General features: G+C 35.3%; 1 protein-coding gene across 1 annotated transcript in view; it reads right to left on the reverse strand.

Moving 5' to 3' along the window:
• The window catches only part of LOC110573137 (disintegrin and metalloproteinase domain-containing protein 18-like), a 214,409-nt gene that overhangs the window by 152,154 nt on the left and 36,145 nt on the right, over positions 1–26,110 (reverse strand). The window contains exons 7-10 of the mRNA XM_021681558.1: positions 21,063–21,128; positions 4,653–4,724; positions 4,285–4,451; positions 3,249–3,330 (exon numbers count right to left, since the gene is read on the reverse strand). Coding sequence (XP_021537233.1) covers positions 3,249–3,330; positions 4,285–4,451; positions 4,653–4,724; positions 21,063–21,128 — 387 coding nt within the window. The remainder of the gene's footprint in view (positions 1–3,248; positions 3,331–4,284; positions 4,452–4,652; positions 4,725–21,062; positions 21,129–26,110) is intronic.

The following is a 26,110-nucleotide window of genomic DNA, read 5'->3' on the forward strand; positions in this document are numbered from 1 at the left end:
AATTAAAAAACTCAAGTATATTTACCTAGATTAATAAATTTACTATTAAATAAAGATTATTCTGTTCTTGTTCGTCCAGAACCCTTAGTTTTTATTCCCTCACTTGTTTCCCAGGAAAATGTTAACATAAATTAGCAAGATCTTGTAAGTTGCTTTGGTTTATAAATTATCATTTTCCAGGATTAAAGTAGGGCAGTGTAAACTATGGTCCAAAGACCCAATCTGGTGTATGACCAGTACAGTCTGCAAATAAGGATGGTTTTGTATTTTTAAATAGTTGAAAAAACAAAAAAAATAATATTTTGTGACAAATGAAATTTTATGAGATTTAAATTTCAGTTATTCATGAATAAAATTTTATTGGAACATCAACATGTTCATAAATTTATATTCTTTCTATATTGGCTTTTGCTTTACAATGGCAGAGTTGAGTACCTGTGACATAGTTCACATGGTCTATAAAGCCTAAAACATTTTCTAATCCTTAAGATAGAGCTTAAAGTGAATAGGTGTCATCATAAGGCATCCAATCCAAATGAAGTTATTACAGGATCTTTAAACAAAAGAAATGAGAGGCAACTCTGATATTAGAAAAGCAGAATGTTGCTACCAACACCAGAACAGGATGAATGAATAAAAAGCTATTATTAGATTCCATAAAAAAGTGCTATTCAGCAGGAGCTATGGGACAGAAGGGGGAGCAGTTTCACAGGAATAGGAAGCAATAGTTCTGAGACATTGTTCTAAGCAGGGTCAGTATGTAGAGATACTAAGGTATTTCACTGCCCCCATTCAATCATCCATATTTGCTGAATATACAAAAGCATGAAAGCAAAGAAGCCCAGGGAATATATATATATAGTTCCCTGTGCAATAGACCAGAGCAGAGGATTAGTGTAAAATGGATCTGAGAACGCTTATGTGAGTGACTGCTCCAAAGTATAAATATAAAGAAATATTAGAAGACGTAGAAATAAAAAGAAGAAGAAGAAGGTAGCGGGAGGGGAAGAATGAAGCGAGGGAAATCGGAGGGGTAGACGAACCATGAGAGACGATGGACTCTGAAAAAACAAACTGAGGGTTCTAGAGGGGAGTGGGGTGGGAGGATGGGTTAGCCTGGTGGTGGGTATTGAGGAGGGCACATTCTGCATGGAGCACTGGGTGTTATGCACAAACAATGAATCATGGAACACTTCATCTAAAACTAATGATGTAATGTATGGGGATTAACATAAGAATAAAAAAAAAGACCCCCCCCCCCAAAAAAAGAAGATGTAGAAATAAAAGAAAAATTAAGTAAGATAAAATAAATTAGATGATGAATCAAAATGCTTTAATTAACAAAGTTCCAGAGAGAAAAGGGGAACAAATGATCAAATGTAATATAGTAAAATTTCTCAGATCAGAAGTAAATAGTATCCCGATTGAAAGGGCTTCAATATAACCAGCATATTAGATATGAAAAACACCATATAAGGATAAAAAGATCTTAAATGTTTCCACAGAGAAAACAAGCAAAACACACACAAATGAATGAGAATAAGAATAACATTAAATTTCTAAAGAAATGGTAAAAAACAAAAGACCTTTAAAATTCCAAGGTGCAATTATTTTAAAAGTAAAATTAACCAAACAATCTTTGAAATAATTAAATATATTTTCAATCATGTCACTCAAACAATTTAATACACATCAATTTTTTTTAGTAAATTATAGGGACATATAGCATATCAAAATGAGTAAGCAAGTTATGAAAAAAGAATACATATGTTCCAAAGAAGACACAATAGAAAATTTGTAAACAACACCTATGCAAAAAGTCTAACAGAGATTGGGGGGAATAATGATATGTCCCTAGTGTTAAAAAGAGGATGTTTTGAAACATTTAGAGAAGTAGAGGCAATTTTTAATTTTATTAGAGAATTTGGGCAAAAGCAATATGATACAATTACAAATTTTGGAAGAAGCAAAAGTTATGCAATGAAGACAATTTAATTTTAGTTCATTTTTTGGTCCATATAAGAGAATAAAACACAATTCTAATAAGTTATATAATTACACAGGAAGAATGGAAGTGGCATGTAAATATGATGAGCTATTAGGGTCTTAAATTCTGACTTCAATGATAGGAAGTCAATAGATGTCTAAATTTGAAGACTCAAGAAATTTCATGGGAATATTATTTAGAAATATGGAGTAAAAAATGAATAAACTATTCCTACAATATAAACAGGATAATTTTCACAGGCATAATTTTGAGCAAATAAATGACCGACACAAGAATACACACTGCATTATTTCATTTACGTAAAGTTCAAAAAGAGGCCAAACTAACCATTGGTGGTAAGTGTCAGGAAAGTGGTTTTCTTTGGTATAGATAGTAAGTGGAATGAGGTATATGATTCATAGTGGTCTTCTGAGATACTGAAATATTCTATTTTTTTATCTCCGTGATGTTTATGTCTATATATTGACTTAGTGAAAATTAAATGTCCTATATATTTATGATTTTTCCAAAGTTCTCTATATATGATATACTCCAATAAAATTTTATTTATGAGTAAATGAAAGTGAAAGTATAAGCCAGGAGGAAAAGTTTTAAGAAAATGAAAAAAATAATTCAGGGACTGTAGTTTATGCAAGGAGTTGATTCAGTTTTTCAGTATTAGTCCTGTAAAACCACTTGTATTTATAATAAGTGAATGTGTATTACTTGATAACATAAAAGTTTTAAAAGTGGAGCTATATGATTCAACATATATGCATCTTTTTAAAAGCTGTTCAAAATAGTACGAAAATGATGCATAAAATAAGAACAATGCAGAACAATAATATTTAGTTAATGGATACATACATTTGTAACAATTGCATAAAGTACACATAAAATGGAAGCACAAATTCATGATTTTTGCTATTTCTTGAATTTAAAGTAGACATACAGGAGGCTTTAACTTTGCTCTATGGTTTTACATCCTTAGAAAATCCGATATAAATGTTAGTCATTTTGCCTACTTGGTGAATAAGTGTATTAATGTATGCTACACTTTTGATTTATGTTATAATTTATAATTAAATAAACTTTCTGAGATTAAAATAATTTTGTCCCAACAAAATAATAAATCACATATAGAAGTAAATGTCAAGTTAACATGAACTACTTTTATTATACACTATTTAGCTATATAAGATAATATAAAATACAATATAAAGTTTAGAAAAAATAGTAAAGAAGGATAAAAATTACATACCATAGCAATATCTGCATCATAGCTTTTATTGCATATTGTGCCGGGAAATGTTGCTCCCAAATATCTAGGATGTTTCCTGTAACTACATCATTATAGTATAGCCTATTTTATTCCCATACTTATTCAGAACAATTTATTAGCTTATTTATAAAATTAAATATCTCATAAAATTTAAAATGATTTTTCAAACCAGTTTTTGATCTGGGTATTATCTAATATATTATACAAAATGCTCAAATCATTGAAAACTATAATTCACTTTATTTTTTTAATTAAATATTTATTTATTTATTTGGGGGGGGGAAGGAGCAGAGGGAGAGGGAGAGGAAGAGAATCTCAAGCAGACTCCTCTCTGAGTGCATAACTAGGGCTCCATCTCACGACCCTGAGATCATGACCCAAGCCAAACCGGATTTGGACACTTAACCAACTGAGCCACCCAGGTGCCCATACAATTCACTTTAAATCCAATTTCCTCTCCTCACCTAACTCTTAGACTTGATAAAATTTTACTATCTTGAATTCTCCTCAGTTTCCCCTGTGCTGCATGCACTCTTTTGGTTACTAAAAGTTAAAACAAAAGGGATTTTTAACTGTGGAATAAGAAGTCTTGCCTGTCTGAAATGTAAGCATTTGTTTAATTAATTATTACCAAAAATATCCTTTTTAGTCAAAGAGTAGACACGAAATGTATTAACATATTATAGGTAATATTAACTGAATAGTGCCAATTTTTACATTATTAAGAAGCTAAAGCTTATATGTGTTCTGTAGTATAGTTAACATCATAAAAGTTTATGAAAGGCAAGTCTTTTACATAAATTATATTCCAAAATATATTTTTATATAACTTATTTATGTTGTTTTTGTTTTTATCATATTTTCAACTACACTACTACATCCATGGCAACAGCTATGTTTATTTAAAATTTTCAGAGGGGCCTACAGAAAGTTGAAGAACACAGTAAATGCATTAAATTATCAAATTAATGAACTTATTTAATATTTCTTTTTTAATGTAGAACATTGTGCTTACATAAGTAAGAATGCTATGTCATGGGGCCGTAGGATAAGATAGTTCCGTTTCCATGTGAAAAATCTTTGTAATAAATCATCAGCATCCCCGTTGGTAGACATTTTGTTTTTAACTGACCACAATTCCAAGGAGGACAGCATCACAGTCAATTTGAACTGAGTAAACATCTAAAATAAAATTTATGGCATACTTTTTCAAATAACATTAGTCATTACTTCAAGACTACATAAAAATAAAGAATAAGTTCAATTTATTACTTTGGATATTAATAATCAAAGATTTTTAAGTCATTAATTTGTAATGATAGATTAGAAATCAGTTTCAATGATTTTTCATAAAACTATAAATGTAAAAAACTTAAAACTTACAGTGTTGACAAGGCCAATAATTTGGATAATTTTCTGTGTTACAGCCATCATTTCTGATCCCATATAATCATACTGAAAAACAATTTTTAAGTGATTTTTTAAAAAATGTGAGTGATAGCAATTTTTTATGGTGCATATATCTTGCTCATACCAGGCAGGTAAACCATAGGATTTGTCAAACAATATAAAGCATATTAATACAAAGATGATAATATTTATAATAAAAGAAACAACAAAAATCATAGTTAGGTTTTCGAAATAGATTCTCAATTGTTCATATTTTAAAGACACTCTCAAACAGAAAAAATTGAAATCAAGAGGTCCTAAAATAACTTCACAGATTCCTCCTTAGTATAATGAGATTTCTTCAGCTAGACAGAGAAAATAACAGTCATTTTCTATGACACAGAGGGAATCACAAAACCTCCTGTCACATGGTTGGTTAAAAAAAAATCAAATAAATAAATATTTAAAAATCAAAATGCTCAAATATTTCTACTGAAAAAAACCCAGAAATCACAATTATAAAAAATTTTAAAAATAAAAATAAAAAATTTAACATAATTAAAAATTTATGTGGCATAAGGATTTTTTTCTGTTTTTTTTTTTAATTTTATTATGTTATGTTATTCACAATACAATACATCATTAGTTTTTGATGTGGTGATCCACAATCCATTGTTTTCGTATAACACCCAGTGTTCCATGCAGTACGTGCCCTCCTTAATACCCATCACCAGGCTAACCAGACTCCCCTCCCCCCTCCCCTCTAAAACCCTCTTTGTTTCTCAGAGTCCATAGTCTCTCATGGTTCATCTCTCCCTCTGATTTCCCCCCTTCATTTTTCCCTTCCTTCTCCTGATGTCCTCCATGCTATTCCTTATGTTCCACAAATAAGTGAAACCATATGATAATTGACTTTCTCTGCTTCACTTATTTCACTTAGCATAATCTCCTCTAGTCCCATCCATGTTGATGTAAAAGTTGGTTATTCATCCTTTCTGATGGCTGAGTAATATTCCATTGTATATATGGACCACACCTTCTTTATCCATTCGTCTGTTGAAGGGCATCTCAGCTCTTTCCACAGTTTGGCTATTGTGGACATTGCTGCTATGAACATTGGGGTGCATATGGCCCTTCTTTTCACTACATCTGTGTCTTTGGGGTAAATACCCAGGAGTGCAGTTGCTGGGTCATACGATAGCTCTATTTTTAAATTTTTGAGGCACCTCCACACTGTTTTCCAAAGTGGCTGTAACAACTTGCATTCCCACCAACAGGGTAAGAGGGTTCCCCTTTCTCTGCATCCTCTCCAACATTTGTTGTTTCTTTCCCTGTCCATTTTTGCCATTCTAACTGGTTTAAGGTGGTATCTGAATGTGGTTTTGATTTGAATTTCCCTGATGGCTAATGATGATGAACATTTTTTCATGTGTATGTTAGCCATCTATATCTCTATAGTCTCTCACAGCTTTCCACCAACGGTGTAAGAGGGTTCCCCTTTCTCTACTTCCTCAGCAACATCTGTTGCTTCCTGTGTTGTTAATTTTAGCCATTCTGAAAGGTGTGAGATGATATCTCATCATGGTTTTGATTTGTATTTCCCTGGTGTTGAGTGATGTTGAGCATCTTTTCATGTGTTTGTTAGCCATCTGTATATCTTCTTTGGGAAAATGTCTATTCGTGTCTTCTGACCATTTCTTAACTGGATTATTTGGTTTTTGGTTGTTGAGTTTAATAAATTCTTTATACATTTTGGATACTAACCTTTTATCAGATATATCATTTGCAAATATCATCTCCCATTCCATAGGTTGCCTTTTAGTTTTGTTTAATGTTTCCTTCACTGCACAGTTTTTTTATATTGATGAAGTCCAAATAGTTAATTTTTGCTTTTGTTTTTCTTGCCTCCAGAGATGTGTCCAGTAAAAAGTTGCTATAGCCAATGTCAGAGAGGTTGCCACCTGTGTTCTCTTTTAGGATTTTGATAGTTTGCTGTCTCACATTTAAGTCTTCCACAAATTTTGAATTTATTTTTGTGGATGGTGTAGAAAGTGGTCCAGTCTCATTCTGTTGCATGTTGCTATCCAGTTTGCCCAACACCATTTGTTGAAGAGACTGTCTTTTTTTTTTTTTTGATAGAATATTCTTTTCTGATTTGTTGAAGATTATTTGACCATAGCATTGAGGGCCCATTTCTGGGTTTTCTATTCTGTTCCATTCATCTATGTGTCTGTTTCTGTACCAGTACCATTCTGTCTTGATGACTAGAGCTTTGTTAATATACTTTGAAATCCAGAATTGTGATGCCTGCAGCTCTGCTTTTCTTTTTCAAGACTGATTTGGTTATTCAGGGTCTTTTGTGGTTCCATACAAATTTTAGCATTATTTGATCTAGCTCTGTGAAAAATGCTGGTGATATTTTGATAGGGATTGTATTAAATGTTTGGGTGGTATAGAAGTTTTAACTATTTGTTCTTCCAATCCATGAGCATGGAATATTTTCCCATTCCTCTTCAATTTCTTTCATAAATGTTCTATATTCTCTCTATAGTTACATTTATTCCTAGCTATCTTATGGGTTTTGGTGCAATTCTAAATGCAATCAATTCCTTGATTTCTCTTTCTGTTGCTTCATTATTAGCATATAGAAATACAACATATTTCTCTTTGTTAATTTTGTAGCCTGTGACTTTACTGAATTAGTGTATCAGTTCCAACAAATTTTTGGTGGAGTCTTTTGGGTTTTCTACATACAGTATCATGTCATTTGCAAATAGCAAAAGTTTGATTTCTTCCTTGCTTATTTGGATGCCTTCCTTGCTGATTTGGATGCATTTTGTTGTCTGGTTGCTGAGGTGAGGACTTCCGGTACTATGTTAAAAAACAATGGTGATGGTGGACATCCCTGTCTTGGTCCTGACCGCAGAGGAAAAGCTCTCAGTTTTTCCCCCTTGAGGATGGCATTAGCTGTGGGTCTTTCATATGTGCCTTTTACGATATTGAGGTGTGTTCCCTCTATCCCTACACTGCATAGAGTTTTTATCAAAAAAGGATGTTGTATTTTGTGAAATGCTTTTTCTGCATCTATTGAGAGAATCATATGGTTCTTTTCCTTTCTTTTATTAATGTGGTGTATCACATTGTTTTCTGGATGTTGAACTGTGCTTGCAGCTCAGGAATAAATCCCATTCGGTCATGGTGAATGATCCTTTTAATGTACTGTTCGATCCTATTAGCTAATATCTTGGGGAGAATTTTGGCATCTATGTTCATCAGGGATATTGGTCTGTAATTCTCCCTTTTGTTGCAGGTCTTTGTCTGGTTTTGGGATCAAGGAAATGCTGGCTTAATAGGATGAGTTTGGAAGTTTTCCTTCCATTTCCATTTTTTGAAATAACTTCCAAAGAATAGGTATTAATGCTTCTTTAAATGTTTGGTAGAGTTCTGCTGGGAGGTCATCTGGCCCTGGACTCTCTTGGGAGGTTTATGATTACTGCTTCAAATTCTTTGCTGTTTATGGGTCTGTTCAAATTTTCTATTTCATCCTGTTTCAATTTTGGTAGTTTATATATTTACAGTAACTTATCTATTTCTTCCCAATTTGCAATTTTTGGCAAATTTTTCATAATATTCTCTTATGATTGTTTGTATTTCTGCGGTGTTGGTTGTGATCTCTCCTCTTTCATTCATAATTTTATTTATTTGGGTCCTTTCTCTTTTCTTTTTGATAAGTCTGGCTAGGGGTTTATCAATCTTATTAATTATTTCAAAGAACCAGCTCCTAGATTCACTGATCCATTCTGGATTTTGTTTGTTTGTTTGTATATCATTGGTTTCTGCTCTAATATTTATTATTACCCTTCTTTTGCTGACTTAGGCTTTATTTGCTATTATTTTTCATGCTCCTTTAGGTGTAGTTTAGGTTGTATATTTGAGACTTTTCTTGTTTTTTGAGGAAGGCCTGTATTGCTGTATTATTCCCTTTTTTGACTGCTTTTTCTGCATCCCAAAAGTTTCAGACTGTTGTGTTTTCATTTTCATTTGCTTCCATGTATTTCTTCATATCTTCTTTAATTTCCTGGTTAACCCATTCATTCTTCAGTAGGATGTTCTTTAACCTCAATGTATTGTGGTCTTTCCAATTTTTTTCTGTGGTTGACTTCTAATGTCATAGCACTGTGGCCTGAAAATATGCATGGTATGATCTCAGTTTTTTGTACTACTTGAAACCTGATTTGTGACTCAGTATGTGATCTATTCTGGAGAATGTTCCATGTGCCCTCGAGAAAAATGTGTATTCTGTTGTTTTAGGATGAAATATTCTGAAGATATCTGTTAAGTCCATCTGGTTCAGTCTGTTATTCAAAGCCATTGTTTCCTTTTTATTTTCCGGTTAGATGATCTGCCCATTGCTGTAAGTGAGGTGTTAAAGTCCCCTACTATTATTGTATTATTATCGATGAGTTTCTTTGTGTTTGTTATTAATTGATTTATATATTTTGGTGTTCCCAAGTTGGGGGCATAAATATTTACAATTGTTAGATGTTCTTGTTGGTTAGACCCCTTTAGTATGATTTAGGGCCTGCACTGTGGGCACTGCTCATCATTCAAGTTCATCCTTGCTGATGGGCTGGGGATAAAATTGACATCAGCCCACTCTCTTGTCCACAGAGAGGGGAGTTTGCACCTGCCACTGTTCAGGAAACCCTCCCAGAGGAGTGAAAAATCTCCCCTCATGTGTCCTAGGGGTCCCTCAGATCCTTCCCTTCATCCTGTCCTTGTCCAAGCCTTCTGCCCACACAGTTGCACAGTGCTCCTGTCTTTTATCTCAGGCATGGCAGCTGGGATTCAAAACTTCAAATTTTAGGAACATGATGCAGTGCAGACCCACACTGATCCTCTGGGGGAGGGTCTTGCCACACTGTGCCTGGGGCTGGTTTGTCCCAGAAGGGCAGTTGAATGAAAATGCAGAGGCTTGAGATTTATGGTGAAGTGCAGCAAAAAGCCAGTGTCCAGGTTAACTGCCCTCAACAGGTGCCTCTGCGCCTATGCTAATGAACAGGGTATCTCAATGGTGCCCGCCATCTCTTTTGTCCTGTGAGAGGCAGTGTCACCTCTCCCAAATGCTCTCCAAGAAGGGGAACTGTTTCTCCCAGTGCAATTCAGAGGATGCTTAGACAAAACTGTCAGCTCCTGGGCTTCTGACCTCCTTCTCCACAGGAGCACTGTTAGGCCTGCCAGGCTCTATCCTGGTGATGGCATGAACTTCAAAAACTTCAGACTTTGAGTTCTACTGACTATAAACACTTTCAACAATCATCCCCTCTCATTTTTCCAGTCAGTGGTTATAGGGAAATGTTTTTCTTGTGCAATCCCTATGCACACTGCTTTCTCTTCTTTTTCTGTGATCAGAGCTCTTTCTCCTCTGTAGTGCTCAATTCTTTTTTCCCTCAAGTCTTGTCTCCATACCTCCTACCTTCCAATGATGTGATCTTTTTTATCCCTCTAGTTGGGCAGTTTGTTCTGCCAGTCCTCAGATTGATTTCTTGGGGGTTCAGAATGATTTGATATTTATCTAGCTTAGTTCAAGGGACAAGGCAAGCTAGGGTCCCCCTACTACTCCACCATCTTAACTCTGCAATATTTTTTTTAACGTTGATAAATTTAAAAACACTGTTTACCAAAAATTATACACATAAAGTTGAAAAATATATAAATATATCACCATCAAAATGGAATATGCAATAAAACTTTCCAAAATAATGAATCACTAGCCTGAGAAAGCTACAAGAGTGAATTCTTACAGACATTTAGAGAAGAAATTAAAATATCTATACACAAAATCTTCCAGAATATAAGAAAAGGGTAAAAACATCCTAATTCATTTTATGAAACCAGCACTACCTTAACAACAGCTTAACAAGAAAAGATCACATTTTTGGTATCCTTATAAAAAATACAATCTTGATATAATCGTGAGAAAGTATGGGACAAATTCATATTGAGGTACATTCAGCAAGGTAACTGGAAAGTATTCTCCAGTACAAGAATGGTATCAGGAAAGACAAGAAAGGTTCCAAGGTATAAGAAACACAAAGAAATACCATAATACTATAACATATTAGAAGAGAATAAGGACATGACACCTCAATGGAGTGTAGGATCCTGGCCTGGAGGCTGCACAAGAAAAACAACATTTGTAGGGAAACAGTCAAAATTCAAGCAAAATCTATAGACTAGTAAATAGTTTGGTGGGAATGTTAATTTTCATATTTGATGACTTCATTATAAAACTTAAGAGTGAAAAAAGATCACTGATAGCAATGGTGAGCAATAGAAATGGTGATATCACTACAAAGTTACCAACTTTTTAAAGATAAAAAGAAGGTATTTTCAATAAATGTATTTCAATAATTTGAAAACTTAAATGATATGAAAAAAATTCCTTGAAAACCTAACTTACAGAAAGTGAAACAAAAATAAAGAAATCTGAACTGCTTTATATATGCCAAAGCAATTAAATCAGTACTTAAAAATATTCCCTTTAAGAAAACTTAAGATCTACATGGCTTCAAATGTGAATGCTTCCAAATACATATGGAAGAGATCAAACCCATAATGTATAAAGTCTTGAACAAAACATAGTAACTCATTTTATGAGGCTTGTGTAAGCTTAATACAATGAAATGAAACATTATAAGGAAGGACATTGCATATCATTATTTCCTAAACATAAACCCTAAAATCCTAAACAGAATATTAAGTAAAAAAAAAAAAAATCCATGATTTGTAAAAATGAGTAAAATATGATTAAGTAGTATATAAAATAGCTACTCTATAATGGAGGGGGGGAAGTTAGGAATATACACAATACATTCATATGTATTAGAGCCAAGCTAAGACAAAGCAAGAAAAGGAAGTACAAGTAAAGAAGCAAAAAAAAAAAAAAAAAAAAAAAGAAAAAAAATAATAAAAAAAGAAAAAAAAAATTAAAAGTATCATTATTCAGATAAGAAACTAAAAAAAATCCTCAAAAGAGTTAACAATTGAATTAGGCATGATCACAGGATATAAGATGAATATATACATATCAATGGTATTTCCATAAACTAGCAAGAAAATTGAAATGTTAAAGTAAAAAAAAAAAAAACTATAGGCCAACAAATGCATTAACAATAAAACTAAAAAGGATGTTCCAGGGGGGCGGAGCAAGATGGCGGAGAAGTAGGAGACCTGGATTTCGTCTGGTCTCAGGAATTCAGCTGGATAGGGATGAAAACATTCTGAACACCTACAAACTCAACAGGAGATTGAAGAAAAGAACAACAACAACTCTCTGAACAGAAAAGCGACCACTTTCTGGAAGATAGGATGTGCGGAGAAGTGAATCCGAAGCAATATTCGGGAGGATAGACGGCGGGGGAGGGGGCCTCCATAGGCTGCTTCTGGCAAGTGATAGAGCAGCGGAGCACAAAATCGGAACTTTTAGAAGTCTGCTCCACTGTGGGACGTCGCTCTGGTGGCTAAGCAGGGGGTGGAACCCTCACGGGACAGTGTGGTCTCAGGACCCTCGGGGTCACAGAAAGACCAGGGGTGCCTGAGTGCAGCAGAGCTCCCAGGTATCAGAGCAGGGAAGCCGGCTGCAGAGACGGAGCTGAGGCATGGGCTCTCAGCTCGGGGTTGCCATAAACCATGATCCGTGGCACAGTCGGGCCACTGCTCCTCCACCAGAGACCCAACAAGCGGCAGGTCCAGGGAAACTTCCCTTCCTTCCCTGGGAGGAGTGGCGCGGGAGCGCACCTCAGGAATCTGCTGGGTTTGGAGACTCCACATGAAGTCGGGTGCCAGACATAGAAACGCTCAGTCACAGGCCGGGTGAGCACGGAGTGTGGCCGGAAGCCGAGGAGACGGGAGTGACTGACTGCTTTTCTCTGGGGGCACACTGAGGAGTGGGGCCCCAAGTTTTCAGCTCCTCCAGGGCAGAGATTGGGAGGCCGCCATTTTCATTCTTGGTCTCCAAAGCTGTACAGAAAGCTTGCAGGGAACAAAAGCTCCTGAGAGCAAACCCAAGCAGATTACTTAGCCCGGATCAGCAAGGTCAGGGCAATTCCACCTCCAGCAAAGACATTTGGGAACCACTCACAGCAACAGGCCCCTCCCTCCAAAGATTAGCAAGAACAGCCAGCCAAGACCAAGTTTACTGATCAATGAGAACGGCAGAATTCCAGTGCTAGGGGAATACTGCACATAGAATCCACGGCCTTTTTACCATGATTTTTAGTCTTTCAAAGTTATTTTTTTTAACTTTTTTTTTTAATTTTTCTTTTTCCCTTTTTCAACCAACATCTTATCAATCACTTTTTTAAAAAATATTTTTATTTTTCATTTTTAGAGTCATATTCTATCCCTTCATAGTAGTTACCCTTATTTTTGACATATATATATAAGTGGTACTCTCTTTAAAATTTTGAGATAGTTTCTTCCAACAAATCAAAATATACCCTAAATCTCTAGTGTATGCTTTTGTTCTACTCCCTGGCTGATAACATTCTCTACCTTTTTTTTCTTTCTTTTTTTTAAATCCTCTTTTCTTTTTTCAAACAACTTCTTATCAATTCCTTTTATAAAATTTTTTTATAATTTTCATCTTTACACTCATATTCCGTCCCTTCATCATATCAACCCTTAATTTTGTACATATATAACTTCTTCTTTCTTTAAAATTTTGGGAGGCACTATCTTCTAACAGACCAAAATACACCCAAAATCTAGTGTGTGGCACTGATCTATGTACCAGCCTGATCATATTTGATCATATTCTGTTTTTTTTTCCTGTTTTTATCTTTTTCTTTTTCTTTTTCTTTCTTTCCCTTTCTTTTCCCCGGCTTCAGGTCTTTTCAGATTTGTTTAGAGTATATTTTCTGGGGACGTTGTTACCCCGTTAGCATTTTGTTCTCTCATTAATCTATTCTCCTCTGCACAAAATGACAAGATGGAAAAAATCACCTCAACAAAAAGAACAAGAGGTAGTACCGACTGCCAGGGACCTACTCAATACGGACATTAGTACGATGTCAGATCTAGAGCAGAAACATCACTTTAAAGATACTAGCTGGGTTTGAAAAAAGCATGGAAGTTTAATTAGAGAAACGCTTTCTGGAGAAATAAAAGAACTAAAATCTCACCAAGTCGAAATCAAAAAGGCTATTAATGAGGTGCAATCAAAAATGGGGGTGCTAACTGCTAGGTTAAATGAGGCAGAAGAAAGAATCAGTGATACAGAAGACCAAATGATGGAAAATAAAGAAGCTGAGAAAAAGAGAGATAAACAACTACTGGATCACAAGGGCAAAATTCGAGAGCTAAGCGATACCATAAGATGAAAAAACATTAGAATAATTGGGGTCCCAGAAGAAGAAGAAAGAGAGAGAGGAGCAGAAGGTATATTGGAGCAAATTATAGCAAAGAATTTCCCTAATTTGGGGAAGGAAACAGGCATCAAAATCCAAGACGCACAGAGAACTCCTATCAAAATCAATAAAAATAGGTCAACACCCTGACATCTAATAGTAAAACTTACGAATCTCAGAGACAAAGAGAAAATCCTGAAAACAGCTCGGGAGAAGAGATATGTAACCTACAAAGGTAGAAACATTAGATTGGCAACAGACCTATCCACAGAGACATGGCAGGCCAGAAAGGACTGGCAGGATATATTCAGAGCACTAAACGAGAAAAGTATGCAGCCAAGAATACTATATCCAGCTAGGCTGTCTTTGAAAATAGAAGGAGAGATAAAAAGCTTCCAGGACAAACAAAAACTAAAGGAATTTGCAAACACAAAACCAGCCCTGCAAGAAATATTGAAAGGGGTCCTCTAAGCAAAGAGACAGCCTAAAAGTAACATAGACCAGAGGGGAACACAGACAATCTACAGAAAGAGTCACCTTACAGGCAATACAATGGCACTAAATTCCTATCTTTCAATAGTTACCCTGAATGTAAATGGGCTCAATGCCCCAATCAAAAGACACAGGCTATCAGATTGGATTAAAAAACAAGACCCATCGATATGCTGTCTGCAAGAGACTCATTTTAGACCCAAAGACAGCCCCAGATTGAAAGTGAGGGGGTGGAAAACTATTTACCATGCTAATGGACACCAAAAGAAAGCTGGGGTGACAATCCTTATATCAGACAAATTAGATTTTAAACCAAAGACTGTAATAAGAGATGAGGAAGGACACTATATCTTACTTAAAGGGTCTATCCAACAAGAAGATCTAACAATTGTAAATATCTATGCCACTAACATGGGAGCAGCCAATTATATAAAACAATTAATAAAAAAAGCAAAGAAACACATGGACAACAATACAATAAGAGTGGAGGACTTTAACACCCCCCTCACTGAAATGGACAGATCGTCTAAGCAAAAGATCAACAAGGAAATAAAGACTTTAAATGACACACTGGACCAAATGGACTTCACAGACATATTCAGAACATTCCATCCCAAAGCAATGGAATACACATTCTTCTCTAGTGCCCATGGAACATTCTCCAGAATCGATCACATCCTAGGTCACAAATCAGGTCTCAACTGGTACCAAAAGATTGGGATCATTCCCTGCCTATTTTCAGACCACAGTGCTTTGAAACTAGAACTCAATCACAAGAGGAAAGTTGGAAAGAACTCAAATACATGGAGGCTAAAGAGCATACTACTAAAGAATGAATGGGTCAACCAGGAAGTTAAAGAAGAATTAAAAAAATACATGGAAACCAATGAAAATGAAAACACAACTGTTCAAAATCTTTGGGATGCAGCAAAAGCAGTTCTAAGAGGAAAGTATATAGCAATACAAGCCTTTCGCAAGAAACAAGAAAGGTCTCAAGTACACAACCTAACCCTACACCTAAAGGAGCTGGAGAAAGAACAACAAATAAAGCCTAAACCCAGCAGGAGAAGAGAAATTATAAAGATCAGAGCAGAAATCAATGAAGTAGAAACCAAAAGAACAGTAGAACAGATCAACAAAACTAGGAGCTCGTTCTTTGAAAGAACTAACAAGATTGATAAACCCCTGGCCAGACTTATCAAAAAGAAGAGAGAAATGACCCAAATCAACAAAATCATGAATGAAATAGGAGAGATCACAACCAACACCAAAGAAATACAAACAATCATAAGAACATATTAGGAGCAACTATATGCCAGCAAATCAGATAATCTGGAAGGAATGGATATATTCCTAGAGATATATAAACTACCAAAACTGGACCAGGAAGAAATTGAAAACAGACCTATAACCACTAAGGAAATGGAAGCAGTAATAAAAAAAATCTCCCAACAAACAAAAGCCCAGGGCCAGATGGCTTCCCAGGGGAATTCTACCAAACATTTCAAGAAGAATTAATACCTATTCTTCTGAAACTGTTCCAAAAAATGAAATGGAAGGAAAACTTCCAAACTCATTTTATGAGTCCACCATTACCTTGATCCCCAAAGGTAGACAAAGACCCCCTCAAAAAGGAGAATTACAGACCAATATCCCTGATGAACATGGATGCAAAAATTCTCACCAAAATACTAGCCAATAGGATCCAACTGTACATTAAAAGGATTATTCACCACGACCAACTGGGATTTATCCCTGGGCTGCAAGGTTGGTTCAACATCCTCAAATCAATCAACGTGATACAATACATTAACAAAAGAAAGAACAAGAATCATATGATCCTCTCAATAGATGCAGAAAAAACATTTGACAAATTACAGTATCCTTTCTTGATCAAAACTCTTCAGAGTATAGCGATAAAGGGTACATACCTCAATATCATAAAAGCCATCTGTGAAAAACCTACAGCGAATGTCATTCTCAATGGGGTAAAACTGAGAGCTTTCCTCCTAAGGTCAGGAACGCGGCAGGGATGTCCACTATCACCACTGCTATTCAACATAGTATTAGAAGTCCTAGCCACAGCAATCAGACAACAAAAAGAAATAAAAGGCATCCAAATCGGGAAAGAAGAAGTCAAACTCTCACTCTTTGCAGATGATATGATACTTGATGTGGAAAACCCAAAAGACTCCACCCTAAAACTGCTAGAACTCATACAGGAATTCAGTAAAGTGGCAGGATATAAAATCAATGCACAGAAATCGGTGGCTTGCCTATACACCAACAACAAGACAGAAGAAAGAGAAATTAAGGAGTCGATCCCATTTACAATTGCACCCAAAACCATAAGTTACCTGGGACTAAATCTAACCAAAGAGGCAAAGGATCTGTACTCAGAAAACTATAAAATACTCATGAAAGAAATTGAGGAAGACACAAAGAAATGGAAAAACGTTCCATGCTCATGGATTGGAAGAACAAACATTGTGAAGATGTCAATGCTACCTAGAGCAATCTACACATTCAATGCAATCCCCATCAAAATACCATCCACTTTTTTCAAAGAAATGGACCAAATAATCCTAAAATTTGTATGGAACCAGAAAAGACCCCAAATAGCCTGAGGAATGTTGAAAAAGAAAAGCAAAGCTGGCGGCATCACAATTCCGGACTTCCAGCTCTATTACAAAGCTGTCATCATCAAGACAGTATGGTACTGGCATAAAAACAGACACATAGATCAATGGAACAGAATAGAGAGCCCAGAAATGGACCCTCAACTCTACCATCAACTAATCTTTGACAAAGCAAGAAAGAATGTCCAATGGGAAAAAGACAGTCTGTTCAACAAATGGTGTTGGGAAAATTGGACAGCCACATGCAGAAGAATGAAACTGGACCATTTCCTTACATCACACACAAAAATAGACTCAAAATGGTTGAAAGACCTAAATGTGAGATAGCTGTCCATCAATATCCTAAAGGAGAACACAGGCAGCAACCTCTTCGACCTCAGCCACAGCAACTTCTTCCTAGAAACATCGCCAAAGGCAAGGGAAGCAAGGGCAAAAATGAACTATGGGACTTCATCAAGATAAAAAGCTTTTGCACAGCAAAAGAAACAGTCCACAAAACCAGAAGACAACCTACAGAATGGGAGAAGATATTTGCAAATGACATATCAGATAAAGGGCTAGTATCCAAAATCTATAAAGAACTTATCAAACTCAACACCGAAAGAACAAATGATCCAATCAAGAAACGGGCAGAAGACATGAACAGACATTTTTCCAAAGAAGACATCCAAATGGCCAACAGACACAGGAAAAAGTGCTCAACATCGCTTGGCATCAGGGAAATCCAAATCAAAACCTCAATGAGATACCACCTCACACCAGTCAGAATGGCTAAAATTAACAAGTCAGGAAAGGACAGATGTTGGCAGGGATGCGGAGAAAGGGGAACCCTTCTACACGGTGGTTAGGAATGCAAGCTGGTGCAACCACTGTGGAAAACAGTATGGAGGTTCCTCAAAAAGTTGAAGCTAGAGCTACGATATGATCCAGCAATGGCACTACTGGGTATTTACCCCAAAGATACAAATGTAGTGATCCGAAGGGGTACGTGCACCCCGATTTTTATAGCAGCAATGTCCACAATAGCCAAACTGTGGAAAGAGCCAAGATGTCCATCGACAGATGAATGGATAAAGAAGAGGTGGTATATATATACAATGGCATATTATGCAGCCATGAAAAGGAATGAGATCTTGCCATTGGGAACGACGTGGATGGAACTGGAGGGTGTTATGCTGAGCGAAATAAGTCAATCAGAGAAAGACATGTATCATATGACCTCACTGATATGAGGAATTCTTAATCTCAGGAAACAAACTGAGGGTTGCTGGAGTGGGGGGTTCGGAGGGATGGGATGGCTGGGTGATAGTCACTGGGAGGGTATGTGCTATGGGGAGCACTGTGAATTGTGCAAGACTGTTGAATCACAGATCTGTACCTCTGAAACAAATAATACATTATATGTTAAGAAAAAAAAAAGAAGAAGATAGCAGGAGAAGAAGAATGAAGGGGGTGGAATTGGAGGGGGAGACGAACCATGAGAGACTATGGACTCTGAAAAACAAACAGGGTTCTTGGGGGGGGGATGGGAGAATGGGTTAGCCTGGTGATGGGTGTTAAAGAGGGCACGTTCTGCATGGAGCACTGGGTGTTATGCACCAACCATGAATCATGGAACACTACATCAAAAACTAATGATGTAATGTATGGTGATTAACATAACAATAAAAAATTTTTAAAAAAAAAAAGGATGTCCAGACAACAACAGAATACTGGTGAAAGAAATTAACAAAAAATGTAAAATTTTGTGTGTATTAGATTGGAAGACTCAATACTGTTAAGATGACAATTTTCCCCAAAGTGATATAAGCATTCAATGAAAATGCCAAATGAAAGTCACATTTGCACTGTGTGTTTGTGTGTGTGTGTTTGTGTGTGTGTGTAAATTTAGAGTAATTCTAAAATATATTTAAAGGAAAAAGACCCAGAATAGTCAAAGCAATAGTGAAGAATAAAGGGATTTAAACAAATAGATTAAATGGCAATAAAGCTATAGTAATCAGTACAGTGTAGTGTTTCTACACTGTATTGTATTTAACAAAATATAAATTAGCCAGTGGGGAGAAAAGAAAACAGAGATTTGAGAAATAGGCCATACATATTCCATTACTTGACTTTTTAAAAATTACGAGCAAATTGAATGAGATAAGACAGGTCTTTCTAGATTGTGTTGGAGCAAGTGAATATGGAAAAAATAAACTTTAAACCCTATCTCACACCACACATTTTATCAACTAGAGATGATCATAAAACTGTATGTGAAAAGGTAAATAAAAGTAAATTCCAAAACAAAAGTAAAAATATCTATGTCCTTGGAGTAATAAAATATTTCTTAAAAGGAAAAGACAATGATAAAAATCATATATTGGATTTAAATGCATAATAATTAAGAAATATGTCCATCAAAAGACACCATTAAGGGGTTCCTGGGTGGCTCAATTGGTTAAGCAACTGCCTTTGGCTCAGGTCATGATCCCAGGGTCCTGAGATCGAGCCACGCATTGGGTTCCCTGCTCTTTATCACCTTTTTTATCCATTCTTCCTCTCCTGCTCCCCCTGCTTGGGCTCTCTCTCTCTGTCAAATAAATAGATAAAGTCTTTAAAAAAATACACCATTAAGAGAGTGAAAAAAACAAGCCTCAAACTGAAGGAAGATATCCCCAATATACCATCTGACAAAAGATTAATATTCAAAATAAGTAAAATCCCACAAAACATTAATAAAAGTATTAAAATGAGAAGGGGCACCTGGGTGGCTCAGTTGGTTAAGTGTCCAGCTCCTGGTTTCAGCTCAGGTCATGGTCTCTTGGGTTGTGGGATAGAGCCCTGTATTGGGCTCCACACTCAGCAAGGAAACAAAATCAGTACCTCAGAGATATCTGCACTCCCATGTTCAGCGCAGCATTATTCATAACAGATTAGATATGGAAACTACCTAAATGTCCATCAACAGATGAATAGATAAAAAAGGTGATACCCACACACACACACACACACACACAATGGAATGTTAGTCATATAAAGGAAGGAAATCTATTTGCAAAACATGATGAACCTGGAGCACATTACACTAAGTGAAATAAGCTAGACAGAGAAAGACAAAAACTGTATGGTATCAATTATATGCAAAATTTAAAAAAAAAAGAAAGGAAAGAGAAAATAGAATGGTGGTTGCCAGTGGCTGGAGGGAGGGGAAATGGAGAGATATAGGTCAAAGGGTATACACTTTCAGTCATAAGAAAGAATAAATTCTGAAGATCTAACATACAGCATGGTGACAATATGATATTGTATACTTGAAAGTTGCTGAGAATAGATCATAAGTGTTCTTACCACACACATTTGTGCATACACACACACACACATAAAGAAAAAAAATATGTTAGGTAATAGATGCGTTAATTATCTTAGTCTTGGCAATCAATCCACAATGTATATCAAATCATCACATTTTACCCTTAAAATATATACAATGATATTTGTTAATTATTTCTCAGTAAAGTTAGAAAACATTAAGTAAATTGGTAAGATGGTAAGCATCTGGTATGTTTAAAAAAGTAATGTGACCAGGGAGATTAGAGCAGGTTAAGGGAAGGTCAAGGCTGCTAGAAAGTGAGGTCAAGGAGAGACTGGGCTAAGCTGAGATGGGGGCAGGGTAGATAGTGTAGGGCATTCTAGGCTAGTTGGGGCTTTTAGTCATAACAGTAACAACTAAAATAAAATATCTTTACTTGGAAATGGTTTAAAAATTACATTATGTTTTTGAAGTTAAGAAAAAAATTATTTCATTGAGTTCAAAGAAAGAAAGAAAAGAGAGAAAAAAGGAATGAGAGTGGGAAGGAGGGAAGGAAAAGTTTACTTACCAAAGCTTTTTCTACTATAATGTGAATTTCTAGGTATTGGGGTAATAGTTTTGAAAGAGTTGTTTCCTGAGAGGGAAAAAAAGGATTTATCAAATGTTAACATGTATTGAATTTGTTAAGCACAAAGAGTAACATGTACAGAAGGGGAACACATATAAAAACTTCATGAGGAATTAAATATAAAATTAATTACAAATCAGAAAATTTCATTTGAAAATATATTCCAGGTTTAAAAGAGTCCCAGTGAGCTTGCTGGAGTAATATAAGAGTTTAGGTACTCTCAATACTGAATGAGAAAGAAAATGAATATAAAGATACACATTCTGTTGTCTTCATCTCATTGCAAACCTACATTACCAGTTCACATTGAAAATTCTTCACACATTGCCCTCCTAAAGACTATGTAACACCAACCATGGTGCACTGGAAGTCTTTAATTCATTCACAGAAAAACATAAGGAATATTTGAGAATTCATAGTCTACACAGAAATTTGGGTAAATAGTATACTTTGTACTACTAACCATATGGGTACACAAGAAAGAACGAAATGTGTGATATCAGAAGCAATTCTGTAGTCTCAGAGTATAGATTGTCCCATTTGGTATGATATAATAATTCTTGATAGTGTCAAGCCAGTCAGCTATATATCATCAATTTATTTTATCATTACTTAACACTTTAATGGTAATTTTTTATGAGCTGTATTTCTAAGGCACTGAAATTCCATATTACATAGAGAAATTTCAAAAAATTTCTATATTTCTTCCTTGATCCAAGTTTCTTGGACTTTCCATATAACTTTTAGACCAAATTTATATGTAGCTATAAAAATTCTTGCTAGGATTTTGGAGGAATTATGTTAAACCTATACATTCACTTGGAGAAAAATGGAATATTTATTATGCTGAGTCTTCCATTCCATGGTATGTATCTTCATTTATTGATGTCTTCTTTGATTTATTTACATTTGATTTTTTACATCGGCATTGTGTACTTTTCAATATATAAAACTTCTACATGTTTTGCTATATTTCTACTTGCAATGTATGTGTTCCCCCCAAATTCATATGTTGAAACACTCCCATTTGGAGGTGGGACCTTTGGAAGGTAATTAGGTCATGAGGCTAGAATCATCAAGAATGGGATTAGTGCCCTTATAAGAAGGGACTGAGAGCTAGCTAGTTGTCTCTCCACCATATGAGGATACAGCAAGAAGATAGGCCTACCAGGAAGAGGACATTCACCAAAAATCTGAACATGCTCCTAATTCTGGACTTCCAGTCTCCAGAACTGTGAGAAATAAATGTTTGTTGTTTAAGCCACTAGTCTACAGTAATTTGTTATAGCAGCCTAAAATGACTAAGATATCATTTTATTCTTCAGTGATTGAAAATGTTACATATTTGCCTTATAGTTTCCACATATCCATTGCTAATATGGTTGAAATGGTAGAAATGGTTGATTTTTGTATCTTGATCAAGTATTCTGTGACTTCATTGATTTCCCTTAGCTCCAGCAGTTATTTTCTATATTTCCTGAGGTTTCTAAGCAGATAATTGTGTCATCTGCACATAAAGGCATTCTTATGTTTCCTTTTTTGATCTGTATGCCTTTTATTTCCTTTTCTTGCTCTATTATTCTGCCTAGAAATCCAACACTATTAAATAAAGGTGGAGAGGGTGTACATCCTTGCCTTATACCAAATCTTAACAGGAAAGTACTCTTTCTTCATTATGTATTATATTTGCTATTGCTTTTTTTGGGGGGGGGGTCTGGGTACAGTATACTTTATTGATGGTACATGACAAGGTAGGGCTCCCCAAGCCCTTTTCCTTCTCCCAGGGGTCTGGGATGAAAATGGTGGAGGTTGGGAGATCCTCAGTGTTTTGGGGGATAAGTTGGGACAGGGACTCCCCAGTAGCTGAGGGCCTCTCTTTTCCTCTTGCTCTCGTGGTGGTCCAGAGGGCTCTTATATTTATAATGCTTAATCATGGTGTGCAATCCTTTTAATAAATTACTCAATTACTTTTGACAGTATTTTATTCAGAATTTTTACACCTATATTCATATGGTCTATGGGTTTGTTTGTTTTGTACTGTCTGTATATAGTTTTAGTATCAGGACAATATTGTCCCCACAAACTTAGTTGTAAAGTGTTTACTCCTCTTAATTTTTGCTGGAGAAATTGTATAGAATTGGCATTATATCTTCTTTTAACATGTATTATAAATTTTACGTAAAACCATCCACACCAGAGAGATTTTGTGTTTGAGAGATTTTTCACTGAAAATTCAATGCTTTTTATTGGTTACAGGACTGTTTAGGCTGTCTATTCCATCTTGGTTGAGTTTTGATAGTGCATTGTTTTTAAGATATTGGCCCCATTTTATTTACATTGCTAAATGTATGTAGTTAGAATTGTTTGCAGTATTGGTGATCTGGATTTAGATCAGAGATCAGAAACAAGTGTTGTGCAACAAAGTGAAACTTGAACAAAGTACATATTAATGATTTTTACTTAACCCATCAAAAAACTGAGACTGCGGATTAAACCACTAACCAAAATCTGGAGAGAGAAATGTGCCTGCAGGGTGGGCAAGAAACCAGGTATTTGCTTAGCTTGTTCTGATGACACCAAAAACCATGTAAGCTGATAAGAAATCCAGCTAGAAATTTTGAATTTCTAAAGGCCAAGCTTGGCTAGCATAAAAGTGTGACATCTCTGGGAATCATAAAGATAGTTGATTTCACAGATTTTTACAGGCTTTTTCTTCAGGAATTCCATAACTTACTCATAATGAAGATTAGAGCATATATTGAAAAAGATATAGTGCTGGCTGGTGCAGAGGAATATCAGCCACTGCAAAAACCACCCAAACTCATCTCCTCTATCTCCTTTATGACACAAAAGCCTTAATCTACTGGAGAAAGCATAAAGAGGTTTATATCCTGAGGGAACTGGTAAAAACTATAACTGGGAGAGGAAAATGAATAAAAAGGTCTAATTCTGGAGGGTAAGTAAGGAATACTTGATAGTCCCAGTATTACATCTGGAAGAGAGAGTTGGTGACATTTGTGAAGACTACATCCCCAAATCCAGATTCATAGTGCCTTCCTAACATTGAGTTTTAATCCAAACATCAGAGAATTCCTCTGTTCTCTGCTCTATGCCAAATCCATGATATGTGCTAAAATGTGTCCAAAAAAAAAAAAAATACAGGAAAGACAGCAGGAAGATCTGGAAGAGATGGATTTTTATCTAAACACACAAAACAGTCAAGTGGAAAAATACAAAGCTAAACAGAACAGACATTCCTCTAGCAAATTATCATTCACTTTAAACAAAAGATAATCACTAAAAAGAATGTGAAGCTTCTGGTAAGTACACTAAGGATAGCAATAGCAAAAACACACATAAACAGATCTATATTCTGACTATATTAACAGAAAATTTCAAGCTAAAGACCCAGTAGAAAGGTATGTTCATCTCCAAACCTAAAATTAACATTTAATTCAATATCTACTGCCTACTATGTTATGTAACAAGTTTAGCTTTCACAAAAGAGAGAGAGAAGGGATACAGACTGGCAAAAAGAAAATGCAATATAAAAGATATAGCAATCATGAAAATCAGACTTACAAATGACACAGATATCGGAACTATCAGAAGGAAGATTTAAAGCAATTCTAGTTAATATGTTAAAGGCACTAGTAGAAAATATTAAACAACATGCAACATGAAATGTGTTATTTCAACACCAAATACTTCTAAAACAACCACCCGATATGGAAAGTAGTTGGTTGTCCCTATCCACATGTGTCTATGCACACTTTATTTTATCATTGAGTACCTTTGTACTGTGTTCTTGATAAGCAAGTGTGTGTAACTTTACAATTAGAAATGATCTGGAAAAGAGAAAGAGGTTGCCTGCTTGCCTTTCAGAAACAACAACAACAACAACAACACAGTATTATAATTTTCTCACTAACTTTTGGACAAAACCAATTATTGTCTAGTGGAAGTTTGGCAAATATATCTTCTATTACTTTAAATAAGAATTAATAATGATATATCATGTAAAAACAAAAAATACAGAACAGAGCTCAAAAATGCCCCACAGGAGGACAGCAGACATAAGCTACAAAATTCCTACAAGAAAAAAATGTGGAAAACAGAAATTTTGAAGAATACAAACAAATTGTCCTAATGAACATCTGTAAAACACTACACAAAACAACTGCAGGATATATAGAGAAACACTTATACTAAAGTCAAATGCACTATCTGAACATGATGAAAATCAGTTAAAAATAAGTACCAAGAAAGATATCTAGAAAATGTCCAATTACGCACACTTCTAAATTTCCCATGGGTCAATGGAGGAATAACAAGGGAAATTAAAAATGGTACATTAAAAGATTATAAATACATGGTATATAAAACTGAAGAAATGAAAATACATCAATTAAAATCAGGTTGAGAAGCACTAAAAATTCTCCCTACATAAAACCAACAAGAGAACTGGCAAAAGTTGTTAGAATCAACTTTTTTCAGATCTCTAGAAATTAACAAATGGTGTGCAGCCTTCGAGGGAGTGTTTATTCAAGAAAAATAACTGATCTGGGTAAAAGTAATGGTATTTGTGGAATTTGGATTCACTCTAGTATTTTCTCCCATTAGTTGAAAACTAATAGCTCAAATCTGCGGTGAATACCAGTACACCGGCAACCTCCAGAAAAAGCAGAATATGGCTGGAACATCTTCAAAATCTCATTTCCAAAGAAATGTCATGACCTAAACTATTTTGTCCCTAGAAGACCTATTTTGTTTGCCAATATTGACCTAAATAACATTTTACACAGTTGGAAAAGCCCTTTTTCCAAAGGCATTTGTTTTAAACAATTATAGGCAATTTTTTAAAACTTTACAGTTGTCTGGAGCAGTGAATGACCCTGGGAGAAACAGTAGACCAATAAAAAGACTTAGAAGAAAAACTGGATAATAAGATATTCAAACAGAACTTTGAAAAGCTATGATAAATCTCT

The sequence above is a fragment of the Neomonachus schauinslandi genome, chromosome 2, assembly GCF_002201575.2.
Source record: "Neomonachus schauinslandi chromosome 2, ASM220157v2, whole genome shotgun sequence".
Classification (NCBI taxonomy): domain Eukaryota; kingdom Metazoa; phylum Chordata; class Mammalia; order Carnivora; family Phocidae; genus Neomonachus; species Neomonachus schauinslandi.